The sequence below is a fragment of the Trichechus manatus genome, unplaced genomic scaffold (genome assembly GCF_000243295.1).
Source record: "Trichechus manatus latirostris isolate Lorelei unplaced genomic scaffold, TriManLat1.0 scaffold00014, whole genome shotgun sequence".
NCBI lineage: Eukaryota > Metazoa > Chordata > Mammalia > Sirenia > Trichechidae > Trichechus > Trichechus manatus.
Window position 1 is genome coordinate 11,682,711 of NW_004443950.1, and position 22,118 is coordinate 11,704,828.

A 22,118-nucleotide genomic window follows, 5' to 3' on the forward strand; every position below is an offset into this window, starting at 1 on the left:
AGTTCGCAAGGCCGCCGCAGGATCCCGGCCGCAGCGCGGGGAGGCTTGGGGTCTGGAGACCGCGGCTGCCGCCATGCCGCTGCTCTTCCTCGAGCGTTTTCCCTGGCCAAGCCTCCGTACCTACACGGGCCTCAGCGGCCTGGCCCTGCTCGGCACCATCGTTAGCGCCTACCGCGCCCTCACCCAGCCCGAGCCCGAGGCTGGGCCTGGGCCCGGCGAGTCGGAGCAGCCCGTTCCCGTCCGGGCGGACGCCAGGAGTCCCCGGACCCGCGACGTGGCCCAGTACCTGCTTTCGGACAGCCTCTCCGTGTGGGTGAGCGAGGCTGCCTCGGGCCCTGCGGAGGTGGATTGGGGGGGCGGGGCGGGGGCGCCCCGTCACCCATTATCCATGGGGGGCGTGGCCTCTCCACGGGACCACAGTGTCCGGTGGCCAGCGGCCGGGGAACTGGGACTGCGCTTGTAGAAGGAGAGGGTTGAGGTGCTGGGGGGTGGGCCCGCGGTGCAAAGAAGATGGGGTGAGGGTGTGAAGAGGGGGCGCTCCGAGCAAGTTGGGGGCTTGAGGAAGGGGGTCAGGGAGCCGTGGGCGCGCGCGCGCAGGTGAAAGTAGCCAGACCCGGGGAGAAGGGGCGACGGCACAGGAACGGGAGGGAAGGGGTTAAGGTATTCGGTGGAAGAAGGAGTGGAAGTAAAAGGTGGGGGCAGAGTGGGGATATCTGAGGGACCCTCGAGAAGGAAATTAGAAGACCTCAGGAACAGGTTCAGTGGGGAGGTGAGGATCAGGGAGTCAGTTACCCCGAGTGTTAAGTGGAGAGAAGTTGAAAGGGTTTTCCGACTCGATTTGGCACGGGTGTGTTGTTAGCGGGTTTCCAGTGAAGAGAAGAGGGCAAAACAAACAAAAAAACCAAACCCACTGACTTGGAGCCGATTCGGACTCATAGCTACCAGGGATAGGAGAATTCAGATGTTGAGTATGGGAGAATTTTAGGTATTTCGTTGTGTTTGGACATTCCTATTCGCAGAGAGGCCGTCTGCCACAACTTTTTATTGCCACTTGGTAGTTGATTGTCTTTTTTGGGTGCCATTTATTAAAAAAAAAATGACACAGCTGTGTTTTGTGTTTTGCTGCTTTTACCTGGTGTTTCATGACGGTATTCTTTGATGTTCGAAGGCAAAATAACATAACATTCGAGGTCAAGAGACTGCTCATAATTTTAACTCCGGATTTCTCCATCTAGTGATCCATGTTAAAACAAGGCTTCCAGTTTGTCTGCTGGTGCAAGATAAGCAGTATTTACAAGGCATACGTGTTTGTCTCATGTATTAGAACAGATAATTTTAGGCTGGGCAGATCAACTGTATTTTGGCTAAAGAATTTTGCTTCCACCTTGGCTTGGAATGCCTCTTCTGTAAACTACTCAGCGATCAGAGAAGTTGCGCCAAGATTTAGTCACTCGGGGATTTACTGCTGCGTTTTCGGTCTTGGCTCTTTCTGCTGCAGGTTCCTGTTTGGGATTGAGCTGTTGTGTGCTGTGGAGTTGGTTTGGACTCATAGAGATTCCATGTGACAGAGTAGAACTGCTCCACGGAGTTTTCTAGGCTGTAATCTTTATGGAAGCAGATGGCCAGGTCTTTCTCCCGCGGAGCCACTGCGTGGGTTCACACTGCCAACCTCTTGGTTAGCAGCCTAGCGCTTAACCATTGTGCCACCAGGGCTCCTTTTAGAGTTGAGAGTAGGCTGTAAATGACTGAGAGATTAATATTCAGGCTGATAGCATGATATACAACTTATTTGTTATAATTAATCCCACTGTGCTTCATCAGGAAGCAAAGGGATTTATGAACTCTGGGGGCTGTGGAATGAAGTCTCCTGGTCCTTCTGATGTAGAGGTTAGGAGAAGGTGATGAAGAGTGAAGTTCCATTCCTCTACTGCTGTGTAAAGCTGCCAAAGAAGGGAGAAGAGAAAGAACTCAACTCATGCCTCTTGTTTAATTTCAAATCTGCTTTTGCATTTGCAGTTGGCAGGTAAACGATTTAAAGTGATGTGAAAAGTGTCTTTGACAAATGTTAAGATTATAATGTAGTCTTTGATATATTTTTTAAGTCAAAGATATAAATAAGCCTTTAAGAACTGCTGTTGTATTTATATAACAACCACTAGTATTGTTTAATTTTTTTTTTCCTTTAAGAGTTTCTTCTTAGAAAGCCCGTGTTCAAATTCCCAGGTTAATACTTCTTCATAAAACATTATGTAAAGTCTGCTGATTTTTCTGTGAAAACTATTTTTAAGAAAATTTCCCTTTCTTCCCAGCTTTTTCAGTAGAGGTGTTGCCTCACGCAGACTTACCATTTCTTCCTGTCTGTTGATGATACCCTCATTTCTTGGTTGATCTTCTTACCGTTTTCCCCCTTTTTTCTTTGGTTTTCACATGTTCATCTTGGTTTCTCAAGTTTTCCTCCTTACCCATTTAGTTCCTGCTTTAGCAGCCACGAGGGGTTCACAATCTCAAAAGCCTTTGGTGGCCTGACAAATAACATTGTTGAGTAAATATGTGGTGAGTCCTTTGTGGAAATGAATCTTTTTGGTGCCCTGCCCAAGGCATTCAGATTCAGTTTTTTAAAAAACACTGCCCACTAAGGCCAAAAAAGACAAAACAAATCCTGTTAGCTATTATTTAACATATTGGCATCTCTCTCGACAACTTGTTTCTGTAGAGCACAATTTTGGAATAATATAGGCCTGATGGTATCTTAAGGAGTCCAGGTAGCACAGTGGTTAAAGCACTTGGCTGCTAACCAGAAGGTTGGCGATTCGAACCCACCAGCCGCTCCACGGGAGAAGGATGTGGCAGTCTGCTTCTGTAACGATTACAGCCTTAGAAACCCTATGGGACGGTTCTACTCTGTCCTGTAGGGTCTCTATGAGTCGGAATTGGAATCGACTGGACAAGGCATTGGGTTTGTTTGTTTGTTTGTTTTGTTTGGATAGCATCTTAGGAAGTTTTAGATAAACTCAACTCAAAACCTTTCAGAGGTACTATTTTGGGCACTCTGGAGGTCATAGCTGTGAACATTTCCCCCCTAACCTCAAAGTGACTCATATACAAATAACAAGGCAAAATTTGCTAACTGATAACAGATATATAAACAAAATATGGTGAGTTTAGAGGAAAGAGAGAATAATTCTGCCTAGGGAAGAACTCATGAAAAGTGACACTTGAACCTAGTCTTGGAAGATGGGAAGTTATTTCAACAAGAAGATTTTTCCGGGCAGAGAAAACAGCATGTGAAGTTCAGTATGGTGTGAGGAAGACAGTGCAGGATATATGAAGAGCTGTCAGTAAACTGGGCTGTTTAGTTAAAAATCCATTGGATTTTCTGATTTAGGAGGAAGGAGGTAGGGAAGGTGAAAGGGAGCCCCAGGGGTAACAGGAGGTAGGGGACATGACCCTGCCGTGAGAGAAAGGAAGAGATGAGCATTCCTTCTGCAGATTTTTTTTTCAAAATGTGTACCTCTGGCATCCTTATTTGGTGTCGCCTGGGTACTTGTAAAATGTAGTTTCTCAGGGTTGGCTAGGGGATCAATTTCAGGGAGAAGGGTAGGACCTTGGAATCTAGTGGCACAATTGTTTAAGAGCTGGACCTACTAATCGAAAGGCTGGCGGTTCACATCCACCCAGAGGCACCTTGGAAGTAAGGCCTGGCAATCTGCTTCTGAAAGGTCACAGCCTTGAAAACTCGATGTAGCAGTTCTACTCTGCAGACATGGCGTCTCCATGAGTTGGCATCAACTTCAGGGAAATAACAACAACAAAGGTGATGTTAGGCACACTAATGTCTGAGAGGAGTGCAAACGGTTAACACTCTTGACTGCTAACCGAAAGGTTGGCCTGGTGATCTACTTCCAAAAACTCAGCATTGAAAACCCTGTGGAGACAGTTCTGCTCTTACACATGTGGTCACCGTCAGTTGAAATTGACACAGTGGCAACTGGTTTCATGTTGAGAAACTGACCTAGGGAAGAGATGGGGGATAGGGCCGCGGCTAGATTATGTGAACCTCGAGGACAACAGGTATGAGTTTTTTTTGGTTGTCTGCTTTACCAGGGAGTGTGGACAGTATTTTGTGGGCCTGGAAAGGCGGGGAGGGGAGTGGGGAGGAGACTGACATGATGAGATGATTATTTCAGGGGACGGTTTGTGGAAGCAGTGTGTAAGATGGATTTATGTTGAGTTTATGTAGAATGGGAAGAGGCCAGGAGCTCTAGTCACCTAAAACCACCTCCTGCCAAGGAGGCCTCTCCAGGTGGGCCTGTGGCATGGACATTGAGAACAGGTTTGAGGGAGGCTCCAGGATTCTTATACCAAATACCTGCATTTGACTTGATCACTGTTTCCACATGTCTTTTCAAACTTTCATTCTAAAATTTTATTCCTAAGCAATTTTTATTTCATCGTTATTCATTTCTAGGCTCATTTCACATTGTTCAAGCTGTCGTTTCCTTTAAAGTATCTCTTGAGCCATTCTGTCATTGTCTACGATTGCTCAGGTGTTTTTGCACACCTCTTTATTCTTACTCATCATTTTCATTCCTTTTTTTTTTTTTTTTAACATATTAACTTCTGAAATTGTTAACAGCAGGACGTGGTAAAATGAAGAACTAGAAATATGAAACAAATGTTAAGATTTAGACCTAATTATACACAGATCATATAATTTAAATAGAAGTCTTAAGGGGAAACAAAATCCCTGAAAATGCGAAGGATAAAAGTGAACTGACCCTTTAGAGCAGGAATTGGCAAACTGTGGTGGCTGGTTTGACCTGTGCCTGGTTTTATACATCCTGTGAGATGTGAATGGTTTTTACATTTTTAAAGGGTTGTAAAAAAAAAAAAAAAAAAGAGTATGTGACAGCATGTGGCCTGCAAAGCCTAAAATGTGTACTATCTGATAGCCCTTTACAAAGCAGCCCTGGTGGCTCAACGGTTAAGTGCTCAGCTGCAAGGTTGGTGACTTGAACCTTCCAGCGGCTCCACAGGAGAAAAGACCTGATAATCTGCTCCCGTAAAAGATTACAGTTTAGGAAACCCTATGGGGCAGTTCTGCTCTGTCACATGGGGTTGCTGTGAGTCAAAATTGACTTGACAGGCGCCCAACAACAGCAGCCTTAACAGAAAAAGTTGCTGACCCCTGCTTTAGTGGCTGTTTTCCCATAATCACAACATTTCAGAGCTGAAAGCAACTTTTACTAGGCTTGCATGTTTATGAGTCTAGTATTCCAAAGATAGAGGAAAATGTTACCTCCAGAAATGTTGGGGCAGCTGAAGAAAATAAGACTAGCCTCACAAATAATAGGATATAAACCTGGATAACCACCTTAGAGGAAAACTCTTCGGGGCATTGGAGGAAGGAGGCTGCTATTTGCCAGCCTGGTAGGTGTATGCTGAGCGCTTGGGTACATAATCTCACTTCCTAATATTTTGAAAAGAGGAACACAATCGCTGATGTAGTAAGAGTGAGTATGATTTTTTGTATTTTATTGGCATTTTATACTTGTCACTGGGAGCTTGCTGAGAGGTAACAATACCTATGGTCCTGAAAGGAAGTTGACCTGCAGATGGGCTGGGGAGTAGTTAGTGCTCGTGTTAAGTAGGAGACTAAGAAATATCCAAATTGATCATATCCTTGAAACAGTTCCTGGTAGTTTAACCACATTTCATTACAAGCTCATAAGTTATACCTGATTGGTGGCCAGCATTTTACAGGGTCAGAAATACCTCCACCATTATACCATCACACAGTGAAAAACATGGTCAATCCATTTGTAGCACTCTCTTCCCTTTTCCTAGCAGACCAAACAATCTTATAATTTAGTTTTTGTTTTTGAGTGGAACAGTAGAAGAATTCTGGGAGGGAAATTTTCTTGCAGGGCCTTAGAGTAAGGGGAATTACCTAAGCTTGATTAAGTAGGGGTTCCTTGGATTACTGCTATCTGACCTGTTACAGACTGCTTAGGAACAAGCAAAGCTTCTTTTTGTTTTGTGTAGACTAATAAAAACTAATGGCATTTGTTGAGGTTTTTTAAAAATATTGAATTTTTTTTTTTTTTTTAAGAGTGCTGTAAGTATGAGAAACTTTTCTAAAGTACTTTGTTGTTGTTAGGTGCTGTCAAGTTGATTTCGACTCATAGTCACCCCATAAGCCACAATAGAACTGCCCCATAGGGTTTTCTAGGCTGTAATCTTTACGGGAGCAGATCAGAGCCTTCTCCCATGGAGCCACTGGTGGATTCCAGCCGCCGGGGGATTCAAACCACCAACCTTTCAGTTAGCAGCCAAGTGCTTAACCATTGCGCCGCCAGGGCTCCTTTGAAATACTTTAATATAGTAGAAGTACTATGTGTTGTAACTTTTGACTTAGTCTACCCAGTTTTGGTTTGTTACTCATCAATGTCCTGTCACATAGTGAGAAAAATAAATGTGGAACTTCCGAACTGGTCAGATAAGTCTAGTGGATTCGAAACTTTTAAAAATTTAATTTAAAAGTTAGATAATAAATTTTCATGGTACAAAAGTTAAAAAGTACAGAAATGATATATAGTAAAAGGTAAATCTCTCTCTCCCCAGTATCTGCCTGCCTTCCCCAGATGTGGCCGTTAACCAGTTTTCTCGTAGTTAGTACTGCTTTTAAGTAGGAGATTAAGAAATACCCAAATTGACCATGTCCTTGACAGTTGATATTATACAAGCTTGTTTGTATACATATTCGTTCTTTTTTATACAGAGGCTAGCATAGTAATCACATTTCTACATTTGCTTTTCTAAGGGGATAAACTATCTCGAAGCTTCTATATAATGCTAGTAAATATAGAACTGCTGAGTTAGTTTTACTGGCTTTGTGGTATTCCACTGAATGAATGTTTTACAGTTTGTTGAACTAATCTCACTGACAGACATTTAAGTGTTTACCATTTCCCTCCAGTGAAGCTCCTTATACTTAGATCTAAGTTTGGACTCTGCCTGCAAGGAAGAATTAACTGGCTAACTAGTAGATAAATTAAGTTAGTACTTTTACTGTTGCCTGAACGTATAAGGTATCGGTTCAGATTAGACTTGCGGAAGCGAGCCTCGTGATTATTGGAGGTGAGAAGGTTTGTCGCATGGTTCTGGGGATTTAAATCTGGGCTTAAGTGCTGATTCTGTAAGAATATTTCCTTACAGACTTAGAAGCATCTGATTTGGAATTTGCTTTCCATGAGGAATGGTACAGTTATGCTTCTTACCGTGTTTGCAGTTTGTCAAACCTCTGTCAATTTTGAAGTTGAGAAGTTATATGCCTATTAGAAGGACACAGTATTTTTTAAATTAAGGCATTTTTGTATAAATAGAATACCAAACAAAAAACCAGACTCATTGCCACTGAGTTGATTTTGACTGATAACGACCCTATAGGATAGAGTAGAACTGCCCCATAGGGTTTCCAAGTAGCGGCTGGTGAATTCAGACCTCGACCTTCTGGTTAGCAGCCAAGCTCTTAACCACTGCACTACGAGAGCTCCAGATAGAGTAGTTATTAGTTATTGTTGAAGTGTTATTATTTTTTAATACTTTATTGTGCTTTAGGCAGAGGTTTACAGGACAAAATAGTTTCCCATTCAACAATTTGTACACAGAATGCCCCAAGACATTGGTCACAGTTCCCTCAATGTGTCAGTACTCTCCTCATTTCTGCCCTGGATTCCCCATTTTCTTTCCTCCTGATTTTCTTCCCCTTCCTGCCTTCTCATCTTTGCTTTTGGACAGATACTGCCCTTTTGATCTCATATAATTGGTTTCTCTTGGGTGTTATTGTTTATTTTATGTGCTTGTCTCTTATTTGGCTGGGAGGTGGTCTCTGGGAATGGCTTCAGTTCCAGGCCAGAAGGGTATTTTAGGGCTATAGCCTCGGAGGTTCCTCAAGTCTCTGTCAGACCAATAAGTCTGACCTTTTTTTTTTTTTTTTTTTGGTGAATTTGATTTTTTGTTTTACAATTTTCTCCCACTCTGTCCAGGACCCTCTGTTGTGATCACAATAAGAGCAGTTGGTAGTGGTAGCCAGGCACCATCTAGTACTTCTGGTCTCAGGGTCGTGTAGGCTGTGGTTCATATTGTCCATTGTTTCTTTGGACTCGTTGGCCCTTTGGACTGATTGCTCCCTTGAGTCTTTGGTTGTTTTCACTCTGCATTTAACTCTTGACTTCATATGCCTACAGAAAGGATTCTTTTAAAAAGATTGTTGCGATTAGACTGGAGGATGCTTGGCTGACTTCTGAAATCCTGTTTGGCTGGGGGATGTGACATGAGAGATTGTGGTTGTGGTTTTGTCTTATGACATTACTGTTAGTTAACATGGCCTAGGTTCCGATTGACTGGTTTAGAGCACAATGAAGATGAGCCTTTTTTAACATCTTATTCTTCTCCCTAAAAATTAGTTTTCCAAGCTATGTTTCGAATAGGGCTGCTCCACAGGAATTCACGAATTAGAGATATGGGGTATTTTGGATAATTAGTTTTTTTTTCCCCCCTGATTATTTGAAGGACTTAGGTATCTGAATAGTTTTCTTTTGTTTTTGCAGAACTATTTTTGTTTCGGTCCTTTAAAAATATATCACACCCTTCTTCGCTCCACTGGGTAGAATAGAGCGAAACATAGTTTAATCTTTTTGTAATGAAGCAGAGCTGCCATTATGTGTTTCAGCAAAGGGGTGGATAGTGTAAGGTACTAAGAGGAACCTGAAGATATCTTAGGACTTAGGATACTGGAGTTTGCTTTCTCTTCTGTCACTTTTTTTTTTTTTAAATCATTTGCTTCTTTTAAAAGTAGAGGGAAGAATGACTGCTTTCCTGTAAACTTAGCAAATCAAAGATTGAAGCAGCCTTTGTGTTGAACTGGTGTTCATTTTCATTTGCTTTCAGTGAAAGTCATGATAAAGATGCTTTTTATCAAGGTCCTTTTGGCTTTTTGGGATCACTCAGAGTTTTACACATCATTCAACATCAATAACGTGATATACCACACTGGCCTCTTGGTCACGGTCAGCCTGCTTTTCCATTTTGTAAGCATTAGATTTGTTATTTAGGTGTAAGGATGTCCATGACTTAAAATTTTCCCACCGACTGTTGAAGAAGGCCTTCGTTTTGTATCGGTGTCCACGGTTACCTTTCAATTCTCAGCCCCTCCTGCCAATTTTCTTCTTCCTGGTTTCCAGATTTGCCCCCAGAACCTTGATGTTAAGGCCACTGCCAAGCATGGAAAACAGCTGTCTTTTGGTTGGCAGATTGTTCCATTGTAGCACATTTAAAAAATACATACATATATACACATTTTTAGTTCTCAGTTCTTCATGGTTTTATAATTTCTTTCTGACCACCAACTTCCTCTCTCCCACCTTCTATTTGTTTGACAGGGTGGAATATTTGGTGCTGGATTTTACTGTTCAGAGCAAATTCAATTTCTAGAACAGTTTTCTTCAAGGCTGTCAAAATCTTAATGTAGGAAATGTTGTACCTGGGAGGCAGTGATGAGTTGTCTCTACATATATTTAAAAATGAAAGGGAAGGTGACCTGCTGGAGTGTACATATTGGGACAGGGAACTGTGAACTGACTGGAAGGCTGGTGCCTCTCCTCCCTGCTCCTCATCTCTGCCCCCACTCCATAAAAGTGTGCCCCTTCAAATGTTACTTATTTTGCACTGGTAGAGCATTGGAAAAGCTCAGTCATTCCAAACGATGGCAGAATCTAAAATAAAATTTCTAGAGCTGCTTTTATTTCTCAGCAGGAAAAAATAAACTTCTTTTTGGTTTGTGTGCAGGTCCTGGTAAATACTGCTTGCTGTGTTTTGATGCTGGTGGCTAAGCTAATCCAGTGTATTGTGTTTGGTCCTCTTCGAGTGAGCGAGAGGCAGGTAAGTCAAGCACAGGTGACATAGGGAGGATTGATTCTTGTGACCAGAATTTTCCCCCCACTTTATTTGGTATAATTTTAAACTTACAGAAAAGTTGCATGAATACTACAAAGAGTTTTCAAAGCTCCCTTAACCAGATTCATCAGTTGTTAACGTTTTGTCCCATTTGCTTAACTTTGCTTTTTATTTAGTTATGCATGTTTTTTCTGATCCATTTAAGTTGTAGACATCATACCCTTTTACCTCCAAATACGTCAGTGTGTATTTCCTAAGAACAAGGTCATTGTCTACATAAATTTAGCATATCTATCAGAATCAGGAAGTTTAGCATTTATATGATACTTTCGTCCTCGTAATCCACAGTGTATATTCAGTGTAGCCGGTTGTCCCGGTATTGTTCTTTATAACTTTTTTCCCATGAGTTTTATGAATGTAGTTTTTTCAAAGAAGCATAGATTTGTTCTAGTTTGAGTGATCATAAATAAATATCCCTGTTTAGAATATGAGTTCTTTTCCAAAAGAAATTGAGTGATTTTTTTTTTTTTTCCTTCAGAAAAGTAAATTAAGATTCATTGGCTTACAAGGAAAAAATTAGGTGGCTTGTTCTTGTTTCAGGTGAGATTGCCCTTGGAACACGACTCTCAGAATATATATATACACGGATGTCTTAGTCATCTAGTGTTGCTGTAACAGAAATACTACAAGTGGATGGTTTTAATGAAGAGAAGTTTATTTCCTCACAGTAAAGTAGGCTAAAAGTCCAAATTCAGGGCGTCAGCCCCAGGGGAAGGCTTTTTCCCTCTGTCGGCCTTCTTCTCTTCAGTGTTCCCCTGGACTAGGAGCCTCTCTGCGCAGGGACCCCGGTCCAAAGGACGTGCTCTGCTCCGGCACTGCTTTCTTGATGGTATGAGATCCCCAACTCTCTGCTTGCTTCCCTTTCCTCTTATCTCTTGAGAGGTAAAAGGTGGTGCAGGCCACACCCCAGGGAGACTCCCTTTACATTGGATCAGGGATGTGACCTGGGTAAGGGTGGTGTTAGAATCCCACCCTAATCCTCTTTAACATAAAATTACAATCACAACATGGAGGCCAACCACACAATTCTGGGAATCGAGGCCCAGCCAAATTGATACACACGTTTTTTGGGGGACACAACTTAATCTGTGACAATGGGCAAGGGATACATTCAATAAAGAATTATGTTACAAGCCTGTTCTACAGATGTGCAGTTCCCCAAGGATTTTAGTGGAGAATGGTGCGTTTTAAAATAAGGATTTAGAACTGACCTTCAAAACAAGAACTGAAAAAAGCCCCAAAATATTGTAGTTTACACTATTTTGTCACAGTGATAAGACACAGGAACTTGCTACATTAAAAGTACAACAATGCCTTTACTGCTTTTTGAAGGGCTATATTCTACTCTTCCCTTACCTGCCCTTTTTAATCCAAGTCCTAAATTAGAGATGAAATGTAGTTACTGCATGGTTGAGCCCTTGAGTGCCGCCTGAGCAGGACTCTCTTATTTTCCCAGAGATTTTTCATTAGGAAGTGTTCAGCACTTTCTTGAAAATATCAACACTAATGGTCTCTCAGAAGAGTCCAGTAGAACATAGTCTTTATATAGGGTACAAAGCTCCTTTTGATACTTTTCTTTTTTCTTCAAGTAAAATTTTTGATTTGTGAGCCAGAAACTGTTCAGACCAGCCAGGCCATCTAATTGCTAGTGGACTGACCTAGCACCAGTGGGCCTTATTATATATTACTTGCTTTTCCCTAAAATGTTAGCTACCTGGTTGAAATTTACAGAAGACATAACCTTGGAGTATTTCAGATATTTTTAGAATATCTAGAGGTAATCATATCTGGCATATTTGTTACCCAACTCTACTTTCAGTATTTTCAGGGTACATCACGTCTTTTCATGCTGTTCCGTGTTGACTTATGTTATGATTGATGCCATCCAGTAGCATTTATTAAGCACCATTTTCGGTTGGAGCTCTACAGAGTTGACGTAGTCTTTGCTCTGGGTGCTTGAAGTTCAAGAAGTAGAATAACACTGAGGCAAAGACATGGAATCCTAAAATGGAATATTAAAAGGTTAAGTGGAGTTTAGAACAAAAACATTGTTATTTTTTTAAGCACTTAATGCCTACTATGTACCAGACACTTGTCTAAGCACTTTATATATATTAATCTCCCCAACAATCCTATGAGACATATACTATTATTGTAAGGCCGTTTTGGTGGACAGAGCTAGGGGATGCTTTCGATTTTCTTTCTAGTTTCTGTTTTGGTCTTTTAACTACAAAGAGTGTACAGTCAGAGTACAGTGTGCAAAAGTTCTTGAAATAACGCTTATCTTTAAGAAGTCATGTTTTCAGTTTGATATATATTTAGGTTGACTTATTTCTGTTTGTATTCAATTCCAAGGTTTGCTTTTTTCTGTTTTATTTTTACTTTTGAATTTGTAAAATATTACATGGTTCAAAATGCTATTAAAAAGTAGACTCAAAAGTTGTGCTTCTATCGCTATCCTTTTCACCCACTTCCCACCCAACCCCATAGATGACTTGATAGTATATTTAATTAGGTGGGGCTAGACCCCTTGTATTGCCCTTTTTTTTTCGGGATTGTAAAGATTTTTAAAACTGGACATCCTCAGTGTAGGGAAGAGTATAGGAGGGGTACACGTATACACTGCTAAGCATACACTTACACAGCTGCTTTGGAAAGCTGATGGACAGTATGTGTGGAAAATCGTAAAAAATGTAACCTTTGATTCAGTAATGCTAAAGAAATAGAAACGCATAGGTACAAAGACATTCATTACAATGTTTCCTGAGTGGTGGAAAAAACAGCCTCATTATTCAACTGTAGTCATTACAGTGGTCTATTCAGCATTGGTAAGGTTCTCACAATATGATAAGTGAAAGAAAGCAGTGTACGAAAATTAAGGTATTTTGTACATGGGAAGAGACCAAAAAAAATGCATAAAAATGGTAAGGCATTTTATTTTAATTTTTTTGTACTTTTTTATACTTTATTTGGACTGGCAAATGAGCGTGTGTTATTTTTTAATCTGAAGAATGTTTTTTAAAAAACGAAAAAGGAAGAGTCTAATCTGGATTAGAGCAGAAGTGTTAAAAATGATACTTGTAGCCCTTGCCATTCTTTTCTATTGTACATTGAAAATCTAAGGTATTTTTATTTCTTAATACATAAGGGAACTGAACTAATATCACTACTCTTTTTTTTTTTTTACTTTAAAATATTTTTACTGTAAAATGATTCAGCCATCCAAGATACAGCAAATAGTATAATGAAACCCCACCGTCACTCTTGATCGAATGTTATCATTTTACCTTTTTTGCTTCAGATTTTTTAAAGTGAAAAATGTAGCCAGTTGCTGTTAATTGACTCCAATGCATGGCGACCCACTGTGTGTCAGAGTAGAACTGTGCTCCATAGGGTTCACTACCCTTTTTAGTGGCTTAAAAAAAAAAAAAATGACAGTAATTCCGTGACTGATCCAGTGTGACAGTCCAAAGTCTACAAATGATTCTCTGGTGCCTCACCTCTATTCATGAGTTTGGTTTTTTTGGTTTCATCTCTATTCACCTTCAGAGTGCCCCCTTTTTTCTTTGCCTTCTGTTTTCTTGTAGAAAATTATTAGAAAGCTAAGTACAGAATAGTTTCTCCATAGAAACCGGCTTCTCTGAACTCGGTTAAGTGTGATGGTACTCACCTTTATAAATTTTTTTCTTTTCAGCACCTCAAAGACAAGTTTTGGAATTTTATTTTCTACAAGTTCATTTTCATTTTTGGTGTGCTGAACGTCCAGACAGTGGAAGAGGTGGTCATGTGGTGCCTTTGGTTTGCTGGGCTTGTATTTCTGCATCTGATGGTTCAACTCTGCAAGGACCGATTTGAATATGTGAGTTTTTAGCCCAGCTCTTTGCTTGGTTAAAAAAAAAAGAACCAAACCTGTTGCCATCCAGTTGATTCCGACTCATAGTCACACGTTTCCCAGGTTTGAATCTGTAGTAGGAATGAGCCATAACAGGGGTAGCGCTCAAGGGGAAGGCTCCTGGTTCAGGTACGTGTTGTCTGTTTCTGGAGGAGCTTTCTGCAGCAGCTTGGATTTAGGATCAGTGTCTCCTCAGGAGATTTCCTCCCTCACCCTATAGGGTATTATGTTACTGCCCATGTGGGGTCAGCTCATCTACACAGACTGTATCATTCAGTGCAAAGAAATCTACATATACATACATTGTATAAAAACTGATCTCTGTAGAATATTTTTCCCTCTCTTACCTTGATGCTTTCTGACTGGTTTATGCTATTTCCACCCCTAGGCCAGGACTGAATTGTTTCTGTCAGCTTCCTTGGTCCCTGGAGAAGCAGAATCCTTTTCTGCCTGGGTATAAGATCTGCCTCTCAGCTTCAGATCAGAACCGTGCATATGAACCCTCACTCACTCATTAGTGCTCCTGATCTAATCTCATGGATTCAGGGGCAATGTGCACCTACAAGGCTGTCCCGTGGTTAAACTGACTCCAGGACTTGTTTGCCCCTTTCTTTACCCAGTGTCCTTGAACCTCTGTGTGAGTTAATCTCACTCTCAAAGCCTTAAGCTCTTTCACAGTTCAACCCCTGTCCTTCCTCACCAACACAAGCTTTTAACCTCCGAAACTGGTTTGTTATCTATACCTACTTCCTTAGGATTCACAGCTCCAGGCCTTCCTTTCCAAGCTATTACTTAACATAATATTGCATTAGTAGAAAATCTGTACCCTAATTGCATTTCAGTTGTCCTAGCCCTAGACAGGCTAGGAATGTCCCCCAGTTGAATTTTGGGTAGGAGGGCTAGAGCAAGATTGATAAAAGAAAGACAAAAGAATATGCCCCTCTTCTGGGTCCTCTTGAATGTTGAAGGTTAGAATTGCCCACCCTTAGACAGTTTTCCAAAGGTTTACAATCCTGGTAGTAGTAGGATTCTCGCGAATATGAGACGAAAATATTGTGCACATTTTTATATTTGTTAAATTACAGAGATCTCTACATATCAGCTAATATTCAGATTTAGGTGGGTTGGAGATTGTCCATATGGTAATGGGATGCTGCTGTTCTGTGGTTTGCATTTGACTATGCAGCTGAGCACAGACACCAGAGCAGAGAAGCCACGATTGACCTTGCTTGAGCTTCTCAGTGAAGTTTTAATGCTTCCATGAAGAAGAATCTGCTTCCTACTCTGTTCTGTACATTTCAGCTTTCCTTCTCTCCCACCACACCGATGAGCAGCCATGGTCGAGTCCTGTCTCTGTTGATTGCTATGCTGCTTTCCTGCTGTGGATTAGCAGTTGTCTGTTGCATCACAGGCTACACTCATGGGATGCACACGTTAGCTTTCATGGCTGCAGAGGTAAGATACTGGACAGAGGTTTCTGCTCTGATGATATTCCTGTATATTTTCAAGAAAGCTGGAGGATTGTTGCAGATTGTTTTCATTAATGAAGTGACTGATGGATATTTGCTTTTTGATTTTAACTAGCATTCATTGAGCTCCAATATTGTGTCGAGTACTGGTACTGAACGCTTTTATGGTTGCTGTTTCATATAATCCTTGCTGGAACCTAAAAAAATAATTATTTTTGCCAGCATATATGTAGTGCTTTCTAGATGGTTGTTCTAAGTATTTTATGTGTTTGGCTCATTTTATTACTCCTGTTTATGGATGAAGAGCTGAGCCATAATGGGTGAAATGAACTGCTTCAGATTCTAGAGTGGCAGATGGCACAATCCAAGCCCTCTGATTCCAAAGCAGAAAGTGTCTTCCCCTTAAGATGTTATAAACAGTGATTTGTGTTGATTAATAATGAAATTATCTATAATCTGTTTTTTTAGATAGGGCATAAATTGAGATTTTAGAGAATAATATGTAAACTGTATTCATTATTTTGAAAGGAAAATCTGAGATATCTATGAATGTTTTAAAATTGAGGAAAAATTTTACTTTTTGAAAATAGTAATTTCTGTTCAATAGAGATGAACTTTTTTTATATGTCCTTATATTCAGTGGCTATATTTGCTTTTTCTTATGGCCAAAGGCAAAATACCTTTATATTACCCATAATTTCTATTATTAATGAAAAAATGAAATAGTCGCTATACCAAAGCTAATTAGCTAATATCAAAACATTTATTAAGTTTGAACTACTGATTGGGAATTTGCTAGAATAGAGTTAAATTTTATTTTTGCTTAATAGTGTTCATTTCAGAGAACAGCGTAGTACTGTAAGTAAAATTAGAAAAGGAACATTTAAATGCTTAATAAAAACATTTGTAATCCTAGTTGACTACTTTTATGTATATAAAAGGTATACAAATATATTTTCTCTTTAAAAAATCTGTTATATTTACACCAATTTATGTTAGTTTGCTTTCGATATATTTTATTATAAATTGCCATTTGAATGATACGTTGCTATCCCTTTTTGGTTCTCTAATTTTCAATTAATATTAGGCCAAACTTTGAAAAAATTAAGACCCATTGGGTCATATTATAGTACATATTTTTATTTTAGTTTATTATTATTTACTTTTAAAGATAATTTATTGTGTTACAGATTTGATATTTTTAACTAAATCATATTCTTTATATCCATATATAAAATGTTTTCTATTTACAAAACAATAGTTTCCTTTAATCTCCAACATAAATAATTAACAGTTCTACTCTGGTAGATTAAGAGGAAATTTTTCTTAATCTCAATTTCTATAATACCAAATACTATAAGAGGCTTGTTTTGTGTTTGATTCACTTCTTTTATTATCTTTCCTTGTGCGGCAGCAAAGGTGAGTGCACAGAGCTTTGGCTAGAGAGCAGGTACTCGTTTTTAGGACAGTAGTACCTAAGCTGTACTTTGAGGTATAGGGTCACCAGGTATATAGACAGCTCTAAGTAATTAACTATGGTTACATAATGCTGTATAACTATAGAAGTGATTGTTGAACTGTTAGGAAGAACCCCAAGACTGTAGAAGACATTCCCAGGAGGTGGACAGGTAATCATTGGTTGTCACTTATATGTAGGAAAAGGCACAATAAGAGTTGAGTTTCTAGGTTGTGAAAATATTCCATGGAAGTTTGAAGCAGAGGAAATAAAATGGTTGGTGAATTTGAACAATCTACTTTTTGTTAGCTGAGACATTTTTGTCTTCCATCATTTTATAAAAGTAACTTTGGCTTGAGCAATCTGAAGTTTTATTAAAGAGAAAAAAATATGTCTTTTTTTTTTAATAGTCTCTTCTTGTGACAGTGAGGACTGCTCATGTGATTTTACGGTGAGTAGGGATTTGGGAGGGAGGTGACTGAGGTCTGCTCATATAGTTGATGTTAAGATAGAGCGTATAGATCCTGATACAACGGGAGAGAAGCATGGAACAAAACTCAATTTCTTAAGAAGTCCAGACTTATTGGACTGGTTGAGACTAGAGGATTCCCTGAGACTGTTACCCTGAGATACTCTTTAAACTGAAAATAGCCCTCGAGTCTCCTTTTAGCTAAATAACAGATTGGCTCATAAAATGAAGAGTATCATCTGTGAGTAATGAGCTTCTTTTAAAAAACATCCTAATGAGACCAAATGGTCAAAAATCACTCTAAAGTAAAGATAAGAAGGTAAGGGGGCTGGGAAACTACAGTACTAGAAATGGTACAACTACAGTGGAATGAATGAGAAGGATGACACATTGTGAAAAACATAACCAACGTCACTGAATAATTTGTGTAGAAATTGTTAAATGGGAACCTAACTTGCTATGTAAACTTTCATCTTAAACACAATAAAATATTATTTAAAAAAAGATATACTGTATAAAATACAACCAGACTATATAATGTTAAAACCAAATGCAGATGTAATAAATTATTAAGGTGCTTTTCTCTATTTTCTGTTGCAGATATGTAATTCACCTCTGGGACCTCAACCATGAAGGGACATGGGAAGGAAAGGGAACATATGTCTATTACACAGATTTCGTCATGGAACTTACTCTCTTGTCCCTGGACCTCATGCACCATATTCACATGTTGGTAAGTTCCCTCCAAGGGCTCATTTTTTCAGAATCAGGAACCCTGGTTAGTACATTAACAAGTGAAACATTTGGGCTAAGATCTGAATGAACCACATGAAAGACTCTAACACTGAAGGCAGCCGTGCATCCTTTCTCTTTCTGCACTGGGTCAAGCAGTGTCACGGAGCCATTCTGGCTCGTGCCCTTTTCTGGAGGCGTGTGCTGCTCTCCTGGGGGACGGGGTTAACTGCTGACCAAGGTCAAGACATAATTCTTAAAGCATGAATCTAAGGGAATATCTCTCCCCATAGTTTCTAAAAATTATTGGGTAAGACACAGCACATTTCTAGTCTACTTTTTAAAGTAACTTTGAAAACATACTTAAAAAAAAAACAAAAAACCGAGCATGCATTGCTTTTGTGAAAAAAAAGGAGGCTTCCAAAAAGGGAAAAACAAATGCCCAAAGGTAACTATTAGCATTTTCTTGTATTTACTACTTCTTTATATATTCAAATATGTACATTCATAAATTAATTGAGAACATATTTTAGACATATAGTTTAGTGTTTTTTTAACTAATGTATTATGAACATTTTCACATGTTAGCTACAATTCTTCAAACCATTTTAATGCCTTTAGGATAAAAATTTCCTCATAACTAATTAACCAATGCCCATAATGGGATATGTAGATTGTATTCCATTGTTTGCTATTTCACATCTTTACATAAATTTTTTTAATCACATGTCAGTTTTCTTAAGGTAGTTTTGTCCTCCTTTCTTCACTTAACTATTAAATATCATTTTCTCATGTAATTAACCTTCAAACTTATGATAGTATGTAAAATATAATAATACATAACTGTATATATTAAATATAATTAAAGATGATGTAATATTATATGAGTTACATATTCTCCCACTAGATATTTTGTTCATTTCCAAATTTTCTTTTTTATAGCTGCCTGGATGGGTATCTTTTTGCATAAAGCTTTTTTTTCTTTTCCAGTAGACTGTTTTTTAGAGTTGTTTTAGGTATATAGAAAAATTGTGCAGGAAGTATGGAGAGTTATATGCCCCCTCTTCCCCTTGCACAGTTTCTCCTATTAATATCTTGCCCTAATGTGGAAAATTTGTTATAATTGATGAATCAGTATTGACACATTATTATTAACTGAAGTCCATAGCTTACATTAGGGTTCATTGTTTGTGTTGTACCGTCCCGTGGGCTTTGACAAACACGTAATGCCATGTGCACCACTGATCTTTGTACTCTTCCTATAGTTTTGCCTTTTCCAGAATGCCACACAGTTGGAATCAGACAGTTTGTACAAAAAGCTTTTTAATTTCTGATTATTTCCTCAGGAATTGCTGGTGATGGAGTGACTAGGCCAAAGAATGATGTACATTGTTTAGGATAATGAGATAAATATTTGCATTTGCTTTCTGAAAAACTCTTCCACTTCACGTTCACCAGTAATTAGGAACTTTTTACACACTGCACCCTTTGCGCTAGCCAGTTCATGTTCACTTCTATTGTATGTTTTATTCTTTTTCCCTTTTTTAAAGTTATTTGGCAACATCTGGTTGTCCATGGCCAGCCTGGTGATCTTTATGCAGCTGCGCTATCTGTTTCACGAGGTACAGCGTCGAATCCGTCGGCACAAGAACTATTTGCGTGTGGTTGGAAACATGGAAGCCAGGTAAGTAAGCACAGGCCAGCTGTTCCCAAGTTTGCTCATTTTAGCTTTTTAATAGTAACAAATCCCAGATCATGTCAGAACTTGCTCTCATAAACTGTTAGTAGGGTGGTGAAGAGTATAGGCTCTGGAGTCAGACTGCCTGGGTGTGAATTCCTGTTTAGTTGCTGTGTGACTTGGGACAATTTACTTAACAGTCTGTGCCTCAGTTACTTCATCTCTGAAATAAGGATATTAATAAAACCTTCTTCCTGGAACTTTGGTGTTCAAACAGATAATGCATGTAATATGCTTAGAATGATCTGGGCATGTAAAGGCCCTCAGTAAATATTAGCTCTTATTATTATGTCATTATTTTTATCATCATCTCTGTTAAATGGATGCATCCTTGGGCTTCTGTCCTCTTTACTTTGTGAAGGTGGGACTCATTTCCTTATACATGTGTGCGCGCGCGCACACACACACACGCGCACACACTTAACCTCATTGAAGGACGCACTCACTTGCCAACCTGAGGCTAAATCAAGCCTGAAGTGCAAGATTAGTATGTATCCTGTTCGTGTCCAGGGGAACAGTTTGGATCTCTGGGGGGTTTATTCCTCTGCTTTGCCCACGAATGTTCCCTTGAGTCATCACTAACAGGAGTCGTTAGTAAGATAAAGTTACATACAAATTTCTCAACCTTTAGCTGGCTATGTAAAAAGAAAGCAGGGGTAATGCTTCTGATTGTTGGAAGTTTATCACCGAATATAATTTCTCTGTTACTGTGCTGTGTAAAGATGAAGTCTGTAAAGTGATGCGTGGTATATGTGTGTGGAATTGACAGATTCCTGCTGGGCTCTATGGTTTGTTGTTTACAGGTTTGCAGTTGCAACTCCAGAGGAGCTGGCTGTCAATAACGACGACTGTGCAATCTGCTGGGACTCCATGCAGGCCGCAAGGAAACTGCCCTGTGGACATCTTTTCCATAAGTAGGAGCTCCATGAAGGGCCGCATGAGACTGGTGTTCTGTCCAGGGCATGTGGGTGCTTTTTGTACCCAGGCTTGACTAATCCTAGCAGAGGAAGTAGAGCTATTCCCTTAGTTAGGCCTTGGGAGGCACTTGGGTGTCCTCCATCCCTCAGTCTCTTCCCTGTGCTGCCAGACTGTTCCCTGTTTGGAGTCCCTGGGTGGTACAAACTGTTAATGTGCTCCGCTGCTAAGTGAAAGGTTAGAGGTTCGAGTCCACCCAGCGGTGCCTTGGAAGAAAGTCCTGGTGATCTATTTCTGAGAAAAATCAGCCATTGAAAACCTTGTGGAGCACAGTTCTACGCTGACACACACGGGATTACCATGAATCGGCATCAACTCGATGGCAGCTGGTTTGGTTCCCTGTTCACAATTTACCATCTTAATTTCTGGATGTGTTAGCTATCTTCATATTCCTTCTCCACTTAAGCTCTGAGGGACAGCAAATAATCCTGTAAGATTTAAAAGAAAAAGGATAGGGGATCCTTGCTTTCAACAGCTTATTACCTCACTGGGGAGAGGAAATGCGTATTTTTGCATCTTGCACATGCCCAAAAGCAGCCTAACATATACTAGAGAAGTGGGCTGAGATCGGGACTGGACCAGGACCACTAAACAGTCCAGAAGAACTGACTGGTGCTCGCAAGGATTACAAAATAAAAGCTTATGTAGTCCTTCAAGATTGGAATAGATCTGTGTGTGGTCCAGGTTCAGTCCTCCCCAGAGAGTCCTTGTTCATGTCTATTTCAGTCCTCACTGCCTGTCATTGTTTCTTCTCAGAGATCTCACAGGGTCTGTGTCTGTTTAAACTACTCTGTTAATAGATTTTGATGTTTTTGATGTTGACAGTCCTGGAGGTATCTTTTGGCCTTCTGCATCTGTGGTAAATTTTGTATATTGAGAAAGTTTTGATCTTTACATCTTTAATCTTCCACTCATTTCATATTTCCAAATAGGTTTTCTTCTCCTTTTTAATATTAGAAGGGCTTTGGAGCTACAGTATCAGTTATTCAGCAGATATTTTGGCAGATTATTACGTGCCGGGTGCTATGTTGGTCCTGAGGATAAAATGAAAACGACATATGTGGTCTGCTTTCACAGAGCTTACGTTTGAATAGAGGATATGAACATGAATTAAGCAATCACATCATGCATGTATACGTACAGGTTGAGATAAGTACTCTAAAGAAAAGGAACGTGGTTCTTGAGAGCTTGTAACAAAGGAACCTGATTCAAACCTGGAAGAAGTGACTTAAGAGGAGTAGGAGTTAATTGAAGTTAGTGGAAGGAGGGGTCAGATGGAAGAGTGTTTGAGACAGAAGGGACATCTTGTACAAAGGCTCCTTAGTAGGAGGGAATGTGGTGTGTTGAAGGAACTAATGAGAACCTGTGTG

General features: G+C 39.8%; 1 protein-coding gene across 3 annotated transcripts in view; it reads left to right on the plus strand.

Annotated features, from left to right (window-relative positions):
- Positions 1-17: 17 nt before the first annotated feature.
- Positions 18-22,118, plus strand: part of AMFR (autocrine motility factor receptor) — a 38,979-nt gene continuing 16,878 nt past the window's right edge. Inside the window, exons 1-8 of one of the 3 annotated variants that reach the window (XM_004371572.2) lie at positions 19-313; positions 9,850-9,942; positions 13,712-13,876; positions 15,212-15,364; positions 17,245-17,285; positions 17,904-18,036; positions 19,586-19,719; positions 20,577-20,687. In XM_004371572.2, coding sequence (XP_004371629.1) covers positions 74-313; positions 9,850-9,942; positions 13,712-13,876; positions 15,212-15,364; positions 17,245-17,285; positions 17,904-18,036; positions 19,586-19,719; positions 20,577-20,687 — 1,070 coding nt within the window. In that variant the 5' untranslated portion in view covers positions 19-73. Of the gene's footprint in view, positions 314-711; positions 2,024-9,849; positions 9,943-13,711; positions 13,877-15,211; positions 15,365-17,244; positions 17,286-17,903; positions 18,037-19,585; positions 19,720-20,576; positions 20,688-22,118 lie in introns of those variants that run through there. The other 2 variants (XM_023726890.1, XM_023726889.1) reach the window with 2 other exon arrangements.